Raw genomic sequence first — 17,866 nt, forward strand, 5'->3', positions numbered from 1 at the left:
TTATACAGAATTAATCTACATAAACTTTTTTAATATTATGTAGATTAATTCTGTGTAACATTATTTTTGGCTGTGAGCCACCGTTTTTGAGTTATCAACAAAAAACGGCCCATGTAATCTATTTAAAAATACTTTCCAACTAAAAAAATTATCCTAGCGTAAAAACCTATATAACATTTCTTATAGGAAATTTTATGTAGATATTATCTGTTTAACATATTTTTTTGCTGTGGGCCACCGTTTACGAGGTATTGACGAAAAACGGAGCATGTAATCGATTAAAAAAACTTTCTTACTAAATTATCCATTTATATATTGATCCTATCCAAAAAACGTACACAACCTTTCTTGTAGAAAATTTTATGTAGATAGTTTTTGTTCAACATATTTTTTTGTTGTGGGCCACCGTTTACGAGTTATTTACGAAAAACTAAAAAAAATGACTTTCAAGATCGAATGGAAGGGTACGGCTACGGACCCCACCTCATGTCATGGCATTATTTTTTCATGGCTATTTAGACCCTATCTTTTACTGGTAAAAATGACAGATTGCAACCGAACCCTAATAAAACTTATTATATTATATTATTATTTATTTTTTCCACTTTTTATTTTTGCATCTCAGCAAAAGCAAATTTCAGCGGTTTCCAGTCCAGGACGGACGGGCGGATGGACAGACAGACAGACAAATATGGCGAAACTATAAGGATTCCTAGTTGACTACGAAATACTAAAATAAGCGCCAAATTTGAAACATGGGCGAAGGTTTATTGTGCCATAGAAAATTTGAATTAGGCGCCTTTTTTAAACGACAGTATTTGCTTGGCCATAATTTTCTTTAAATAATTTTATTAATGTAAATGTTGCAAATAATTGTGAAAATAAAGTTATCGAATAATAATACTAAAGCCTGACCAGAAATATATGACTATTATTGTCAAGAGGGCGCTGTTTATTCTGATGTATGGGGTGACATTGCAGTTTAGTATGAAGAATAGTTCTCATATTATATTTCTCTCTTTATTAGGCTCTCAGGCTTTATCAATCTATGACTTTCGAGCCAATTCGTCACTACTTTTAAAAAATTTCGTATCTCACGCTGTTCCTCAAAGTTAAAACGCAGTAAGTCTATATGCATTCCATACATACTTACTACAATTTTCTTTTCATTGATAGACGAAGATATGAGTTTTTTTTTAAAGTAGTGACGAATTATTTATGTCTCCTGATTTTTAGGACACGTGTCTTCTGATTTTATTCAAATTGGACCTGGCAACACTGAAATAATGTCAGAATCTTTTCTTTGACATTATTTACAATTTATATTATTGTACATAATTGGTTTTTTCACTATTCTTAAGCTAAAAAAAACACCTGTTTGTCCTCCAAAGAATACCTTATGTACGTATGAAACATATTCTTTCTTCTAGTATGAATTGTACGCATATTGCCAAACTTCAGGTTTAATTAATATAATATTGTTAATCAAACTACCTCTTCTATTTTGCAGTGGATTCACAGAATGATTGAGGATTTGAGGGAAGCATGTTAAGACTGTGACAATATGGTCTTAAGGCAGCCGGCCTCATTGAGAACAAGAAAATATTCTGCTTCATGTAGCGGTTGTTATTTGTTAATATGACATGTCTCGGCAGTGTAGTGACCCTGTGCTTAATTAAGGCTTCAGGCTCAAATCATGGTGAGGGCATTTTTTTATATGATAAACACTGACATTTGTTTCTCAATAAATGTATTATTATACACGGTCAGAGTATAGCAAAAGGACTTAGAAAAATTTGTGAACAATTTTTTTTTTGTTTTTATGCAGTACTATTCTAAAACATTACTTTGTTATAGGTAAACCAAAATGTAAGCGGCCGGTTGAAAAAGTAGCAGAGTCGAAAATGGAAATTAATGAGCTGCAGAAGTAAATTTTAGAAGAATAATTCTCTTCTTTGTTGTATCCTTGTGGCTGAGGGACATGACGAATGAGGCCATTCTTTACCAGTGCTCTTCACGCCACTCAATCCTGGGCCCGGTGCATGCTAGCCTGCAGTGGTCTTTGTCAGAGATGTTATTGTGTCTGCCCAATGTGTGCCCATGCTGCCACTTCTTCACTTCCTTGCCGTGTCCTGTGATTATGGGAATAATATGCAAATAAAAACCAACAATGGGCCATCGAAGAACAGGAGAGGGCATGTGGGCCTTAGAGAAAGAGTTGTTAATGTGAAGACTAAATAAATTCAACAAATAAAATCTCAACTATAATACTGTCTTTGGTACACCCGCTACCATCGCGTCAAATAGTGAAAGTGCAGTTCAGTGTAAGCAAAGACAGTGTACAAGATATACCACTCACCTATGGCATTAGTGTTACTAGACCACATTAATACATAAAGACTATTTTTCTAAACTTGTCCAAAAATTTTATTAAAAAGGTGTCGGAACGCCTTCTCGGGGGACCAAATAGCGGGTTCCTTCTTTGCTCAGAGGTTGAGTCTGGCGGTGCAAAGGGGAAACGCCGCAAGCATTCTTGGGTCTATGCCGGAGGCAGGGGATCTGAGGGGGTTTTTTATATTTAGTTATAACCTGCTTGTGTTAGTTTTAGTCTTTAGGGTTTTAAGATTTAATTATAAGATTAAATATATTGTTCGTAGTTGTTGTTGAATAAGCAGTGTTTGTGTGTCTGACTAACGAAAATATAAATTCAGATTCTAAACGTCTAAACTTGTGTATAGCTCTGTGTTGTCTTAATAAATCCTATTGGAAACGCTGTTGTTGTTCTGATTAGCCAGGCCTAAACGGTACCCTTCACCATCTTATAAGAGTACCAACTATTGGGAACCTGAACCTAAATGACAGTAAGGGTCACTTGCACCACCGAAAATCCGAGGTTAACCCACCATTTTATATGGAATTTGACAGTCCACTAACCTTGAGTTAAGCGGGTGGTATAAGTGGCCCTTAAGGGAACGCTATCACACAATGAAGCTAGGAATATATTGCGCGGACGTCTGCGATTGCACGTGCATGACCGACAATCGATAGTTTGCACAATTCAGTGTATAATCATTATCCAGATCGCGTCCGCGGTCGAGACCCATAATATGTTCCTAGCTTTACCAGTTCCACAATATAATATATCGTCACTACTTTGAAAAAATCTCGTATCTCACCCTGCTTCTCAAAGTTAAAACACAGTAAGTCTATATGCATTCCATACATACTTAATACAATTTTCTTTTCATTGACAGACGAAGATACAAGTTTTTTTTTAAAGTAGTGACGATACAATATTATGTGGTATGTACGTGGCTTGGCCCGAACCCACTGATGCACACGCCGCTACGTATCAGGGAGGCAAGTATGGTCGCCCGATAAATGATAAGATAAAACATCAACATCGTTCATCGCTCGACCATACTAATGCCTGCCAGGGTGCACACGTAAGGCACCGGCCACATCAGAGCGTCGCGTGTCTCGGGGCGCGCAACGGACGTCGGCGCCACGCCACCTGAGTGTAATTCAAAAAGCGTCTCCTCAGTACATTTTGTATAGGAAGGACGTAAGGCGCGCCGCCAAGCGGCGCGGCGCGCGCCACGCCGCCGCCACGCAACCGGGGGCGCGTCTTAGTGACCGGCCACACCAGAGCGTCGCGTGTCTCGGGGCGCGCAACGGGCGTCCGCGCCACGCCGCTTCAGTGTAATTCAAAAAACGCCTCCTCAGTACATTTTGTATAGGAAAGACGTAAGACGCGCCCCAGGTGGCGTGGCGGCGGCGGGGCGCGCGCCGCGCCGCTTGGCGGCGCGCCTTACGTCCTTCCTATACAAAATGTACTGAGGAGACGCTTTTTGAATTACACTCAGGTGGCGTGGCGCGGACGCCCTTTGCGCGCCCCGAGACACGCGACGCATAAGTGGGAACGCTGCCTTACGTCCTTCCTATACAAAATGTACTGAGGAGACGTTTTTTGAATTACACTGAGGCGGCGTGGCGCGGACGCCCGTTGCGCGCCCCGAGACACGCGACGCTCTGGTGTCGCCGGTCACTAAGGCCGTTTTCACATTATCCGATCCGAATATCGGATGTCGGAAGGATTTTAATGGAAAGTAAACTGCATGCTGGGGATGAATCTATTGAGTGGTTCGTGATGGAGTCGTTGGATATCCAACATAGGTCTTTCAAAAGGTGTAGGGGTTTGAAATGAAATTCGTCCTTGATGTAACTTACCCTAAGACCGTTTTCACATTATCCGATCCGATATCGGATGTCGGAAGGATTTCAATAGAAAAAATCCAAGATGGCGCCGGTAATGTATGGGATATCGGTCCGACATCCGATATCGGATCGGATATTGTGAAAACGCACTAATACCTACCCACCGAGCAGTAAAAAAACAATCTGAAAAATCTAATAGGTATAGCTCAAAACATCTATTGTGTTTATAATTTGCCCTGATGTTATGCTATTTTGATACGGGTAATATTTATAGATTCTAAAATAGATTCATTAAAGGAAATATCAATTTGTGATAACGCAGCAAAATTATAAAAAATATATTTAAAACGGTCAATGACTGCAATATTGATGTTAAATGTTTAATAAACGTTATTATTTAAAATTGGTGCAACATTGAGAAATTAATTCTTAAAAAAAACAATTGCCGTGACATTGTATTTATAATTACCTGTAATGTTACAAAATAAATATACCGGTTATATCAAAAGGTTTTATTGAAGTAAATCTTAATTTGTGATATTGCAGCAACTACATAAAACCAATATTTCAAGTGGTCAATTGCAGTAATATTGATTTTGAACATTTGGGAAACTTTATGCTACGTATCAGGGAGGCAAGTATGGTCGCCCGATAAATGATAAGATAAAACATCAACATCGTTCATCGCTCGACCATACTAATGCCTGCCAGGGTGCACACGTAAGGCCGTTTTCACATTATCCGATCCGAATATCGGATGTCGGAAGGATTTTAATGGAAAGTAATAAACTGCATGCTGCTGGGGATGAATCTATTGAGTGGTTCGTGATGGAGTCGTTGGATATCCAACATAGGTCTTTCAAAAGGTGTAGGGGTTTGAAATGAAATTCGTCCTTGATGTAACTTACCCTAAGACCGTTTTCACATTATCCGATCCGATATCGGATGTCGGAAGGATTTCAATAGAAAAATCCAAGATGGCGCCGGTAATGTATGGGATATCGGTCCGACATCCGATATCGAATCGGATATTGTGAAAACGCACTAATACCTACCCACCGAGCAGTAAAAAAACAATCTGAAAAATCTAATAGGTATAGCTCAAAACATCTATTGTGTTTATAATTTGCCCTGATGTTATGCTATTTTGATACGGGTAATATTTATAGATTCTAAAATAGATTAATTAAAGGAAATATCAATTTGTGATAACGCAGCAAAATTATAAAAAATATATTTAAAACGGTCAATGACTGCAATATTGATGTTAAATGTTTAATAAACGTTATTATTTAAAATTGGTGCAACATTGAGAAATTAATTCTTAAAAAAAACAATTGCCGTGACATTGTATTTATAATTACCTGTAATGTTACAAAATAAATATACCGGTTATATCAAAAGGTTTTATTGAAGTAAATCTTAATTTGTGATATTGCAGCAACTGCATAAAACCAATATTTCAAGTGGTCAGTTGCAGTAATATTGATTTTGAACATTTGGGAAACTTTAAGTTTAGACAAAGTAACATTGAAAACTTGATGTTTAAAAGTTAATGTTGCTGTAACGTTGCATATGTAATATAGCTAATACCTTGTTGCAGCAATGTAATAAATGAACATTTAAATAACTTGTAATCAAAACATCCTTGCAATATTATAATATTAGTTTTCATTTGTCATGTTACAATAATATAGCACTACTAATTTTCTGAAAGTTTCAAATTACCAATAAGTTGAATGTTGTTGTCATATTTCTCCGACCTTACATTCTAAACTTACAAATGTGAGGTATGTAAACTTACTGCAAGTTATTGTAAGTTTCATGCTCAGTGGGTAGGTACCTACTTAGAACAGCCTACCTGATAGATGAACCTATATAGATATCTAGGTTCAATCATTTCAACTAAGATAGTAAATATTTATTGAAGTTGTAATATTGTATGTAACGTTAATATATATGTAATTATACGAATCCTAAGTTTTATCTGACCATACCTAGTATACCTACCTAAAGTGCCACATTCCCATTCCCACTACCATTTAAATATTTGAAACGTACCTACGTTTTTGACCGAAGCATTCACAAAGACAACATTTAGTATTGGCAGCTATCAGCAGACTAAAATAAGCAGATATCCTAAAATTATGATGCGGTTCTTTTTAATATCTATTAAAAATAATAATTAGGTAGTAGTGAGATAGAGTAATTCGAAAACGAAAGTTTATAGGTAATTATGGATAAGTTTATTGCCCGCGCGAAGCTAGTTTAGAGGTACATTGGCAAGAACAGAAATAAATGCTAGACTGAATGCACAAAAAAGTTTTACTATTACAATAAGTTTCTAGTAGCGCCACCTAGATTAAATTCCTAACTAGTCATCGCCAACTTTATATGGACTACTAGCGCCATCTAGTGAAGGCGGCGGTAAACAGCACCACATTACACTTCGCAATCCTCTTAGTCGAATCAGTGTCAAGCTAGTTCGCTAGCTTGTCATGAGATGGCGCTGAATGTAAGTTTAAGCAAAGACTTAACCCTTCGTATGCTTAGACACGGATCCGTGAGTGGGAATTTTAACATATTGTTTTATATGTCAAGGTCATATTTTCAATGATCAAAATAGACAGGCCGCATACGAGGGGTTAATATGTAACTCCGTATAGACGGCTAAAGTCTAAGAAAAAAATGTACCTCAAAGCCCTAGAGAAAAAGGTACGGTGGCCTAGATGACGTTACACCTTCGGGGAACGCTCGGCTAGATGGCGCTAATATTAATATTTGACATTTTAACACATATCAAGCTAACAATATTGGCCAAATTGTCAAAACTGAGGTTCAAAAGTTTTAAGCTTGTGTCGAGAGATGGCAGTCTATGCACTGTGATTACACATTTTACTTTGACAGTAACTCTCTATAATACTCGATCCTCTTTGGTTTAATACAAAAGTGACTTGTTACGGCAACTTGTCACCTAGATGTCGATTTTTATTACGTCGATTAAAGTTTATTCATTTATGAATGTATATTTCATATTAAAAGGTCTATTTTAATCAAATCAACCTATCCACTCCTCCTATCCAAGCTTGTAGCTATGTGTAGGTTTTTATCAATCTTCATTGCCAAATGTCTATATTCGGCAATGAAGATTGATAAAAACGGCTAAAACCTTCCTGAGATCCTTCCCTTTTCTACTGGTATCAATTTCTACTACCACTACCTATGCAAACTGTTGTTAATTGAACAAATATTTTTTGATCATTATTTATTTCATTTACAGATATGTTTCCTGTGCCGCACAGGGCTCTGGAATATCTGCGGCTGTGCCACAAACTAACTCCATTCCGTTAATCCAAAAGAATCAACAGCTAGTTCAAGCGAGCCGAAGGTAGCGTGTGAGCGAGATAACATCATTGTATAGAAAAGGACAGTTGAGAGGAGTCAGCATTTGAAAAACATTTAAATATAAAAAAAAGGAGATTACGTTTAATATCATAGTACAATGATGTGCACTTAGATTAACAGATTCTTGACTAGAATGTCTGATTATCAGCTACACTTTCACCCGTTATCAGTGTTACCTATTACTTAAGAATAAAGAATGCCGATAAAGCATTTAGATTTTTTTTAGAAACTAATAATACATACGTCCACTTCATATATAGTCCTTTTATTCACTCTGACACTTCACACTAGTCGCTATAATGCTGGTGGAGGCAAAAGTCGTGGTTGAAATCCATTTGATAACTTATCTTTAGGTTCTATATGTACCGCCAATGCAGCACGAAGGGCATCAGCTGAGATAGTCCCTGGTGGAAGTGGTAGGACTTCTTTAAGGTCTCCAAGAGGGCGATGGGGCAATGCGTACTGTAACTTCTGCCAAAACCATGGGTCACCCCATTTTAGATACGTGTTCGTTCGGAGGTAGGTGCGCAAATCATCTTCTTGAGCATTAGGATCGGGTGCTGGCAATTCTCCAAGCAAAATAACTATCACACGAGCACGACCCTCTCTAAGCGCACGTGCGTGTGCTGCCCGGAACTCTGCTCTAGCCCATTCAGAGCTCAAAAAGCCAGGCGATGCCACTACCAATGTGCGCCTGGCCTCAAGCACCGAACGGGACACATGCTCCGCAATAGACTCGCCCGGCGCCCAGTCTCGGTAGTGTACGCAAAGCCGATAACCTCTTCTCTCCAGCTCTGGTATTAACTTATGCACCACTGTTTCTTCATCCTTGTGTGAAAATGACAAGAACGCATCGTACTTGGCAGGAGCTTCTTTACCCGATCGTGTAAGGCAGCCACACCAGCCGCGTGCGAAAAGGTACACCTTGATCTCGTTCTGGTACCGTAACCATAGAACTGCTAAAACGGTAGCTAGCACACCTAGCAATGCCAATGTTCCGCCTATTCCTGCAGCCCATGCTGCTTTAGTTCTGGCGCATAATAAATTTGCGTCAGAGTTAAGTTGCAAGAGACCGCCGTGAGCGCATGTGGTAATATTATAATCCCATACGCGGTCTGTTGATTTATGTAGAGCTACTAGATCATCAGAGTGTGCACAATCACATGCGATAGGGTTGCGGGCTAGGCGTAGCTTGTAGCCCGATGCCGGTGGCACCTCTGTCAGTAGGTTATTGGTGAGATCAAGTAATTTAAGCTCGGGTGGAGCAGGTCCTGGAGGAGGCGCCTTTAGATTGAGCCCAGAAAGTACGAGTTCGTGCACTGGCAGCGATATATTGAGGGACGGCGGCGCATTTTGTAGACGCAGAACTGTGCGATTGAGTCCAAATCCAAATTCATACGGTGCAGGGACATTTAAAGGTGGTTCCATACAGTCAATCTTGATCGCTTGCTCAGCAGGATGTAAGGTGCAGTTGCAATTATCTGGGCACTTAGGCGGTGGCAACTCACACGTTAGTTTTGCTAGTGGCACCGCACGAACTGTGATATTTGCTAGTGCAGGTGGTGAGGCACAAATGGCATCATCAATCGTCAGTACTGGGAATATATGCTCATAACTGGGGCTGTTGAGAAATCGCAATAGCGAGAACGTAAAACAGTCACAATTGAAGGGGTTCCCATCTACTAACAAACGACCACTTCCTGCATAACTTTCACCATCATCTGCGCGGGCCTCTAGCTCTCTTTCTGATACTTGAATCGTGGTTATTTGATTATATCTGAAGTCTACTATGGCGTCAATACTGAGGAAGTTTATGTCCGGGTTCTGAAAAAAAAAACAAATATTTTTAAATATTTATTATTATAAAGATATTACAAGAGATATGAATTAATAAAGACGTGTTAGTATTACAAATAAATAAGTGATGCTCACCTCCAGAAACTCGATGCGGTTGTTTGTTAAATTGAGCAGTTTTAAATTTAACATGACGTTACGCCAATCATAAAACACATCTTGGATTTGATTGTGTCCGAGATCCAAATACTGCATTGCTATTAGCTCAGCCATGGGCGATGATCGGCCGTCCGTAAAGTCCATGTAGCCGTCTATCGGCGTTTCTATGGTGTCAGCAGACCGCAAAGTTAGCTCATTGTGAGATAAATCTAAATACTGCAGCGAGCGTGCACCTCGGAACGCAGTGGGTGACAGCGTGCGCAAGCGATTGTTGCGAGCCGACAGTGAACGCAACACGCCTAGAGTCTCGAACATATCACTGCAAATAAAGTAACGGTCATTGAACTGATCATTCAAGTAGAATACCTTATTAGTGATACCTATGTATAAGTTAGGTTTTCTAGTAGCTTTATAATCGCGACCGTTATGTTTTCACTTAGTCAAACTTCCATATTCGTAAAGTGAGTCCAGTAACATTTAATTAAATTACATATATACATACAATCACGCCTGTGTCCCATGAAGGGGTAGGCAGAGCACATGAAACTACTCAGGTTTCAGTGCCACTCTTGGCAAATAAGGGGTTGAAAGAAAACGAAACTGTGACATTGCAGTGACAGGTTGCCAGCCTCTCGCCTACGCCACAATTTAACCCATATCCAACAGTAAAACGCCTTCTACGACACCCACGGGAAGAAAGGGGGTGGTGAAATTCTTAACCCGTCACCACACGGGCAATTAAATTAGAAACGTATTAACCTACCTAATATGTTTTATTTAAAATAAAGAAAGTTTTAATATTACATACAACCGCAATGGTTACAGTAAATATAATACTTAAAATGAATATCAATGATTACTTACTCTGAGAATTCTTCAAGTTGGTTGTTATCGAGGTTAAGCTCTTCCAGGTGCCAAAGCGGCTGAAACAGTGCCGGCGTCAAAGATTTTAGGGCGTTATGGCTAAGATTAAGTGCGCGCAACTCCGTGGAATCTCGCAGTAGTTCTGATGGTAGCGATTCTAGTGCATTGTGTGACAAAGATAACGTTCGTAGTGAACGCGCGCCAGAGAGAGCATCACCAGGTAGCACCGATATCTTGCACCTCTCTAATTCTATCAGGCGTAATTTCGGCAGCGCCAATGAGCGTGAACCAATCTTCAACGGTTTTCGTCCATCTAGTATCATCAATTCCTCAAGCGAGTTTAGATTATGTAATGAGGGCTCATCTAATTGGGATAGTTCTGTATCTACCAGTCGCAAAACCCGCAGGTTTTTCGCTGCCTCTAATACTCCATCACCCAATGATTGCAAAGGGTTAGAACTCAGATCTAAAGTATCTAACTCATCTAGTCCTTCAAAAATGCCAGACTGTAATGCACGTAGTTCATTACCCCATAAACTAAGAGTGTGTAGCGACTCCTGTCCTCGAAAGAAACTTGCATTGAGCTGCTTAATATCACTTGCGGATAGTTCAAGATATTCCAGTCCCGAAACTCCCAACAAAGAATCAGAGGTTAGGTGCAAGCTTGCTTCACGCACTGTTAATCTTCGCAATGCTGGCAGAGCCGATAAAGCTGCTGTCGGTAGATGTGTAACACTTGAGCCCACTAGCGTGAGGGTAGATAGGTTTACCAACCCATGGACATGATCTAATGTAAGATGTTTAGCTGCAATACCACGCAATGTGAGCGAAGTGGCAATAGGTGCGCCAAGTGTTTGCAATGTGCACGCGAGTGACTCGTTAACAGGTAGATCGCAATTTTTGAGCATGGCCCTTGTTGGTGGAGCTGACTTTGGCGATACTTTCGGTAATTCGGCGCATGCGAAGCTGCCTTTACCATCGCATTCAAGCGTGACATATTTACGAGCACGCCAATCGAGTTCTATCTCTGTACCACTCGGAAGAAAGCACGCCAGCTCAATTTGCGTGCCCCCTGACGCTTCAGAGGGACAGGGCCCATCGCTCTGACTCGTGGCTAGCGTCAGCAATACCGCCACACACACTAAACTCTTTTTCAAGTCCATCATCCCATATTTATCATATTGTGTCCGACATGATTACGTACGTAGTCCTGAAAAAAGAAATACATTTCTGATTAAAATGGGACACAAAAACAGGTATATTTAAGTATTAGAGATAACTTGTGAGAATAACCGTTAGCTACAGTAATAACGGACTTAATGCTACAACTCCCAAATTGCTAAAAACTTGCTTTTAAGTTATAATGCCTAAGTAATACTAGCTTCCAAAAAGTAAAACAAAATATAGTGAATAGTTTAAATAATCATTATACATATTTATTGTTTTATGTCCATTTAACTAAACATTAATTACGGGTATGCTCTTAATTATTCCTATTTTTATCATCCCTGTTTTACTTTCTTAATTAGGTATATCCTGTTTTTGGACATCGAAGTATCTTTATCAAATAAAATGTTACCAATATTTGGCCAGTAGCCATTCTACTGATGCCGAAGCGGCAAAAATTGGCCATGAAAATGTCATTGTTCCTAGGAACAAAACAGTAACACTAAATTAACTTTTTAAAGCAAAAAAAATGGGTTTAAGTAGGAACAAAATCATTAAATCAATCGTGCGATTCGTCGGTATTGATTTAATGGTGGAAAGTAAGACTCATTAATATACAATGTTTCTATTTTTCATATCTAACACGTGGGCTATTAGTAAACATAGGTAATTAGTATCTGACTAATGTAATCCTAATTATTTCGTGAGACAGTCATATTTAAGGGGTTTCCCAAAGATTTGATTAATCAGGTAAAGAAAAGTTTCCCATAAACTAGGATGTAAATACCAGCCAATGAAAGATATTACCTACGTAATATGTACAACGAATAGATAGGTACTTTATCCATGTCGGTTATTAAAATACAACAAGGTCAAAAATATTTACCAATGCATTGTTTTATACAAATGTACGTCCTTGACTATCATTATATCATCGCTCAAGCTTGAAAACAGTGTTTAAGTTAACATGTTCTATTTTTTCTTAAATTAAAAAATATTATTAGACTGTCATGTTTTTTCTTTCGACTTCGCTCGATGCAGTTTTAGAAAGATACTAATGCTTGCTGTATCTCTCATTATGTTTACGGATCTAATATTAATCGACTCTTGAGATGGACGCCAGCGACACTCGCTGTACGAATCTAAAAGGTATTATCTCCATTATGGATCTTATGAAGCTTACTACATTTTCGTTCTGACAGCAAAGAGATACGTCACTCGACCGTCGACCGGTTCTGCGAATCGTGCACACAAACAAGCAACCCGACTGTCCAAATAAAATACCACGCTAGGTGGGGCCCATTAGTTGGGTGGCAACGAAACGCTAATAAAGTTAATACTACTTTGGAGATTCCACGTAATACTAGATTTTGAAGAGCGGATTTGACGGACCTACCAATTGACTAATACATCTAATATTATGATTTTCAAGTCTATTTAAAAATGGAAACAAGTTCTTGCTAAAAACACAATACGCTTAGATTGTTATGCGACTATTATGACATTTATGACAGAGAGTAAACCCACCTTCAACGCTCCAATGCTGCAATCTTGTCATGCGAATATCGCAATCAGCTGCTATGCCGGAGATTGTTCCTTGGACCTCGTCACGCTCTCGTGCTCTCTTCTCACTAACAAATTCCGTACGGGTCTCCAATCGCTATCCAAACACAGAGCACGTAGAAAGAGATCACTGCCAATTAAGATTCCACTCACATACAAACAATGACAAAGTTTCTGCTATCGTAGATAACAGTGTCAACTTATCGCGAAGACGCGTGGAGCGTGGGTCGACGCGACAATGGTACTGGGTCTGGCAGGTCTGGCTGGTGAGGATTGGGACGGCAGAGGGGGGATCACGGATACGCGCCTTTAGCAGTTGAACGTGGCGCCACCCGAACGCAAGCGCAAGCGCATTTTGTAGTACCAGAATCGGCCACCGGCAACAAATAGCTTGGTATTGCCGGTATTGATAGGACATTGTGTATCAGATTTAATGAGTGAACAAAAATACAGGTTGTACGTGCGTATCAAGTTCACGAGTATCTTGACTGCTCCGCCACGAGAGAGAGAAACAATGATTTCAAAAAATGTTACAAAGATATTTTAAGAATAGGACTAATACATATATTATTTCGTTTATTTATGATTTGTATGAACTCCGTAGAAATACCTAAGAGGTTCTGTCTGGTTTATTTTGGCAATAACAATTAAGTTTGCCTTAAGTCAATAATATTCGCGTTATTAAAAAAATATTTCACTGCTACTCCAAACTCGTATATGCTGGGTTTTTACTTATGTTAAAAAACAAGTCATGTAACTTTGAAATTCTTATCGACCCAACTTAAACTGTGGGACGAGGCCAATTACGCGTTGTGTTAGTGCGTTTTCACATTATCCGATCCGATATCGGATGTCGGACCGATATCCCATATATTTACGCCGCCATCTTTGATTTTTTCCTTTGAAATCCTTCCGACTTTCGATATCGGATCGGATAATTTGAAAATGCACTTAGGGTAATCAATTGAGCATATAAATAAATAAATAAATAAATAAATAAATAAATATTGGGGACACCTTACACAGATCAACTTAGCCCCAAACTAAGCAAAGCTTGTACTATGGGTGCTATTTAAATGAATCTTTATCGTAATTGATAGTTATTTATTATTATACTAGCTTTTGCTCGCGTCTTCGCTCGCATTCAATTAGAAAATTGCGGAATGCTCCATACAAACTTCCACCCCCCATTTTAGGGAAGTCGGGGGATAGAAAGAGACAAAAAGTAGCCTATGTCACTCTCCATCCCTTCAACTATCTCCACTTAAAAAATCACGTCAACACGTCGCTCCGTTTTGTCGTGAAAGACGGACAAACAAACAGATACACAAACTTTGCTGATACAGATACTTATTACTCTTTTTGCCTCAAAGTGATCCCTGTACCATAAAACAAGAAGTTATCAGAACTGTAGCTTTCATAGTAGATACGACGTAGTAGGACTAAGCTTCAATAAATGGATTAGTCTTGATTAAAAACATATAAAAACTAAGTCCTACAAATAAACCTTAGATTTTTATATCTAATGCCGTTTGTGGAATACGACAATAAATAAAATAGAAAACCAGGAATATCGAAATACATTTGGAAAAGGAGGCATAAAAGAGGTTAAGTATAACCAAAGAGGATCGAGTATTATAGAGAGACTGCCATCTCTCGACAGGCTTAAAACTTTTGAACCTCAGTTTTGACAATTTTGACCATAATAAAATATTCTTAGCTTGATAGTGTTAAAATGTCAAATATTAATATTAGCGCCATCTAGTCGAGCGACCCCCAAAGGTATATCGCCATCTCACCGTACCTTTTTCTGTATGATATTTAAATTTTAAGGTACATTGGGGGATTTTTTCTTAGATACTTTATCTGTCTAACTAGGTTTCGAACTAATAAAAATCAAATTATGTATTGGAGTTACATATGTCTTTGGTATAACTTACATGTTTCTACAATTTTCTAGATGAAAGTTTAAATGGATATTTAAATTATAGGCAATGTAATAATAAAGTACTTACAGATACCTACATTGGGGGATTTTATAGGTACCGAGATACCTAAGTTTGTACCATGCTTGCCTAACTAGGTTTCGAACTAATAAAAATCAAATTGTGTATTGTAGAATATTATGTATTTATTTTTTATTTAAGTTTTATTTTATCCAGTTTATCTTTCAAAGTTTTCTTCTGCCATTAACGCAATAAATACATTTCATGGTTGTATTACCTGCTAACTTTAATACAATGTTAACCTTTGCCTGGCACGGCGTTCCTTCTACGACTCTACTACGCCGTGTCTTGCGTGGGCGACGGTCGCCGTCGCGTCTCATACCATACTTCCATATCGATAAGGTTTGATTTCGTATGCGTCGCATCGCCGTCGCGCGACCATCGCGCGACCGTCGCCCTCGCAAGCCACGGCGTTAATAAAGTACTAACTATTTAAACTTAAACCATACAAAGGCACATACACAAATATGGGTACATAATATTTACACTGTATGTAGGTATCTATTTTATTACATTACGCAAAAAATAATGACAATAAAATGTTATCAACACTAACATAAAGCAATAAGGCACTAAAATATTGTCAACAACTAACGTACAAAAACTGGGACGCATAAGCTTTTTTTGCCTATATCATTATCGAAATCACAACCATGCGTTGAGTCCTAAAATAATATTAGGGTGCGTTGGGGTAATTTTGAAGCACAGAAATGCTCGGGTTATTTCGAAAGGGTATATAATCTTGATAAAATACCTAATGGTGATTTTTATGTGACTTTCGAAATTACCCCAATGTACCGTATTTATCGTATTATTATGGAACTAAATCCCGGTCGTTTTATCATGGGCCCATAGGTCCAATTTTACCTTGGGCCCCTTGGGGACTATGGGGAGTATTATTACAGAGATACCATAAAATAAAACTAGAACTATAATATCTGAACTACATATATCAAATGTAAGCCGCTTGATTTGGGCTAACCATTTAATTAAAGCCATCACGCTTTTCGATCGACAATAAAGAGCAAATATAACGATCAGTCTGTTTATATTCCGAGGTGTCTTGTTTTAGAAAATTCTCAGAATGGTGGTCACCATTGCTGACTAGTATCGAGGATGCTGGATGACTGACAAATTCATACTTTACGGCTCAGCCACGACATTGCTCTAAGCGCGACAGCGGCGGGCAGCGGCCATACATTAAAGCGAGACACAGCGATGGGACTTTTCATTCGCACGTATGGCTGCCGCTCGCCGCTGCCGCGCTTAGACCAATGTCGTGGCTGGGCCGTTATGCATTTTCAGTTTAACTTTTTTTTAATTTTAAAAGTCCATTGTTTTCTCGTTACCGTTTCGACAATTCTTCAGGATTCCGTCAGATGAACGCGGATCCACTGTAAGAGCGAGACAGCGCTATACACATGGTATAGCGATGTCCTGTTTAAATACCGCCGCAACGCGGGTCCGAGTCCATAATTGTTACATTTGTGATCAAACGGTTAGTTATTTTGCCCACAGTATGTGATAATAACGCCTCGTCGCGTCGGCGCAAATTATACCTACACCGATAAAAATAAAAGAAACGTTCATGAGAAAGACCCTAATAAACTAATTTATTACGCATTATATTTTAACACCCGGGTGTCAAATAACGTAACAAATTGTAATAAAAACAACCAGGAAAGTTGTTATCACCCCAACGCTGACTATCATTACCATTATCACAAATCCCATGACGCTAATTTAGAAAATAATTATTTTTTCCACGTTGTACGGAGATAATGACTATAATGAGTGAAGGGAAAACCTCATGAACTAATATGACAAAACCCGACATCGACGGATATTTTGTTTTGACTCATTTGCTCATAAATATTTTTTGATTATTTAAAAATAGCTTTTACTGGTGTAAAGAGAACAATGGCCACTTATATTACATATATTACATTTTATGTGCATTTTATTAGATACCAATACAGTAGATATTAGGTACCAACCTACCAACCCAAGCAATTGGATTTAAATATGACACTTCTGACAATTTTCTTCTCTTCAGGATGTCATAAGTATACTTTTGGTGCGCTATTTCATCCGCTATTATTGTTGTGGGCTGTACTCTCCAAGTACCTATTACCTTTAATGAATAAATTTATAAAAATCTAATATAGCCACAATACCCATAGCAAAAGAATCCATTGCTATAATTATTCAATTTTGCATTTATTAGTTGACTAATCTTAAAATTAATATTTGAATATGTTTTACTATAACATTTTAGCAGAATCATAAAAAAATATATAATTATACGTTTAATACAAAGTGAATATATTCATACTTAGAGATCGTGCTTTTACGCTTGCCTTTTTTAGGGTTCCGTAGTCAACTAGGAACCCTTATAGTTTCGCCATGTCTGTCCGTCCGTCCGTCCGTCCGTCCGTCCGTCCGTCCGCGGATAATCTCAGTAACCGTTAGCACTAGAAAGCTGAAATTTGGTATTAATATGTATATCAATCACGCCAACAAAGTGCAAAAATAAAAAATGGAAAAAATTAGGGTATGTAGGGGGGCCTACATGTAAAGTGGGGGCTGATATTTTTTTCATTCCAACCCCAACGTGTGATATATTGTTGGATAGGTATTTAAAAATGAATAAGGATTTACTAAGATCGTTTTTTGATAATATTAATATT

The 17,866-nt window shown here is 38.4% G+C and overlaps 1 protein-coding gene and 2 long non-coding RNA genes across 3 annotated transcripts; 1 reads left to right on the forward strand and 2 right to left on the reverse strand.

The window, feature by feature from the left end:
• The first annotated feature begins 529 nt into the window (after positions 1–529).
• LOC125242327 lies at positions 530–2,773 on the forward strand. Its single transcript, XR_007178846.1, has 3 exons — positions 530–1,401; positions 1,511–1,699; positions 1,858–2,773. It is a non-coding gene; the product is annotated as an uncharacterized LOC125242327 (long non-coding RNA).
• Positions 2,774–7,682: 4,909 nt separating this feature from the next.
• Positions 7,683–13,423, reverse strand: LOC125240637 (protein toll-like). Its single transcript, XM_048148633.1, has 4 exons — positions 13,135–13,423; positions 10,441–11,650; positions 9,556–9,895; positions 7,683–9,447 (listed from the first exon to the last, which is right to left on the reverse strand). Exons 2-4 carry the CDS (start codon positions 11,604–11,606, stop codon positions 7,918–7,920), a joined length of 3,036 nt encoding a protein of 1,011 aa, XP_048004590.1. The 5' UTR covers positions 11,607–11,650; positions 13,135–13,423; the 3' UTR covers positions 7,683–7,917.
• A 1,853-nt stretch (positions 13,424–15,276) lies between these two features.
• Positions 15,277–17,607, reverse strand: LOC125237995. The gene is made up of 2 exons (XR_007178400.1): positions 16,736–17,607; positions 15,277–15,677 (listed from the first exon to the last, which is right to left on the reverse strand). It is a non-coding gene; the product is annotated as an uncharacterized LOC125237995 (long non-coding RNA).
• Positions 17,608–17,866: the final 259 nt, after the last annotated feature.

This window comes from Leguminivora glycinivorella, chromosome 2 (assembly GCF_023078275.1).
Source record: "Leguminivora glycinivorella isolate SPB_JAAS2020 chromosome 2, LegGlyc_1.1, whole genome shotgun sequence".
Taxonomy (NCBI): Eukaryota; Metazoa; Arthropoda; class Insecta; order Lepidoptera; family Tortricidae; genus Leguminivora; species Leguminivora glycinivorella.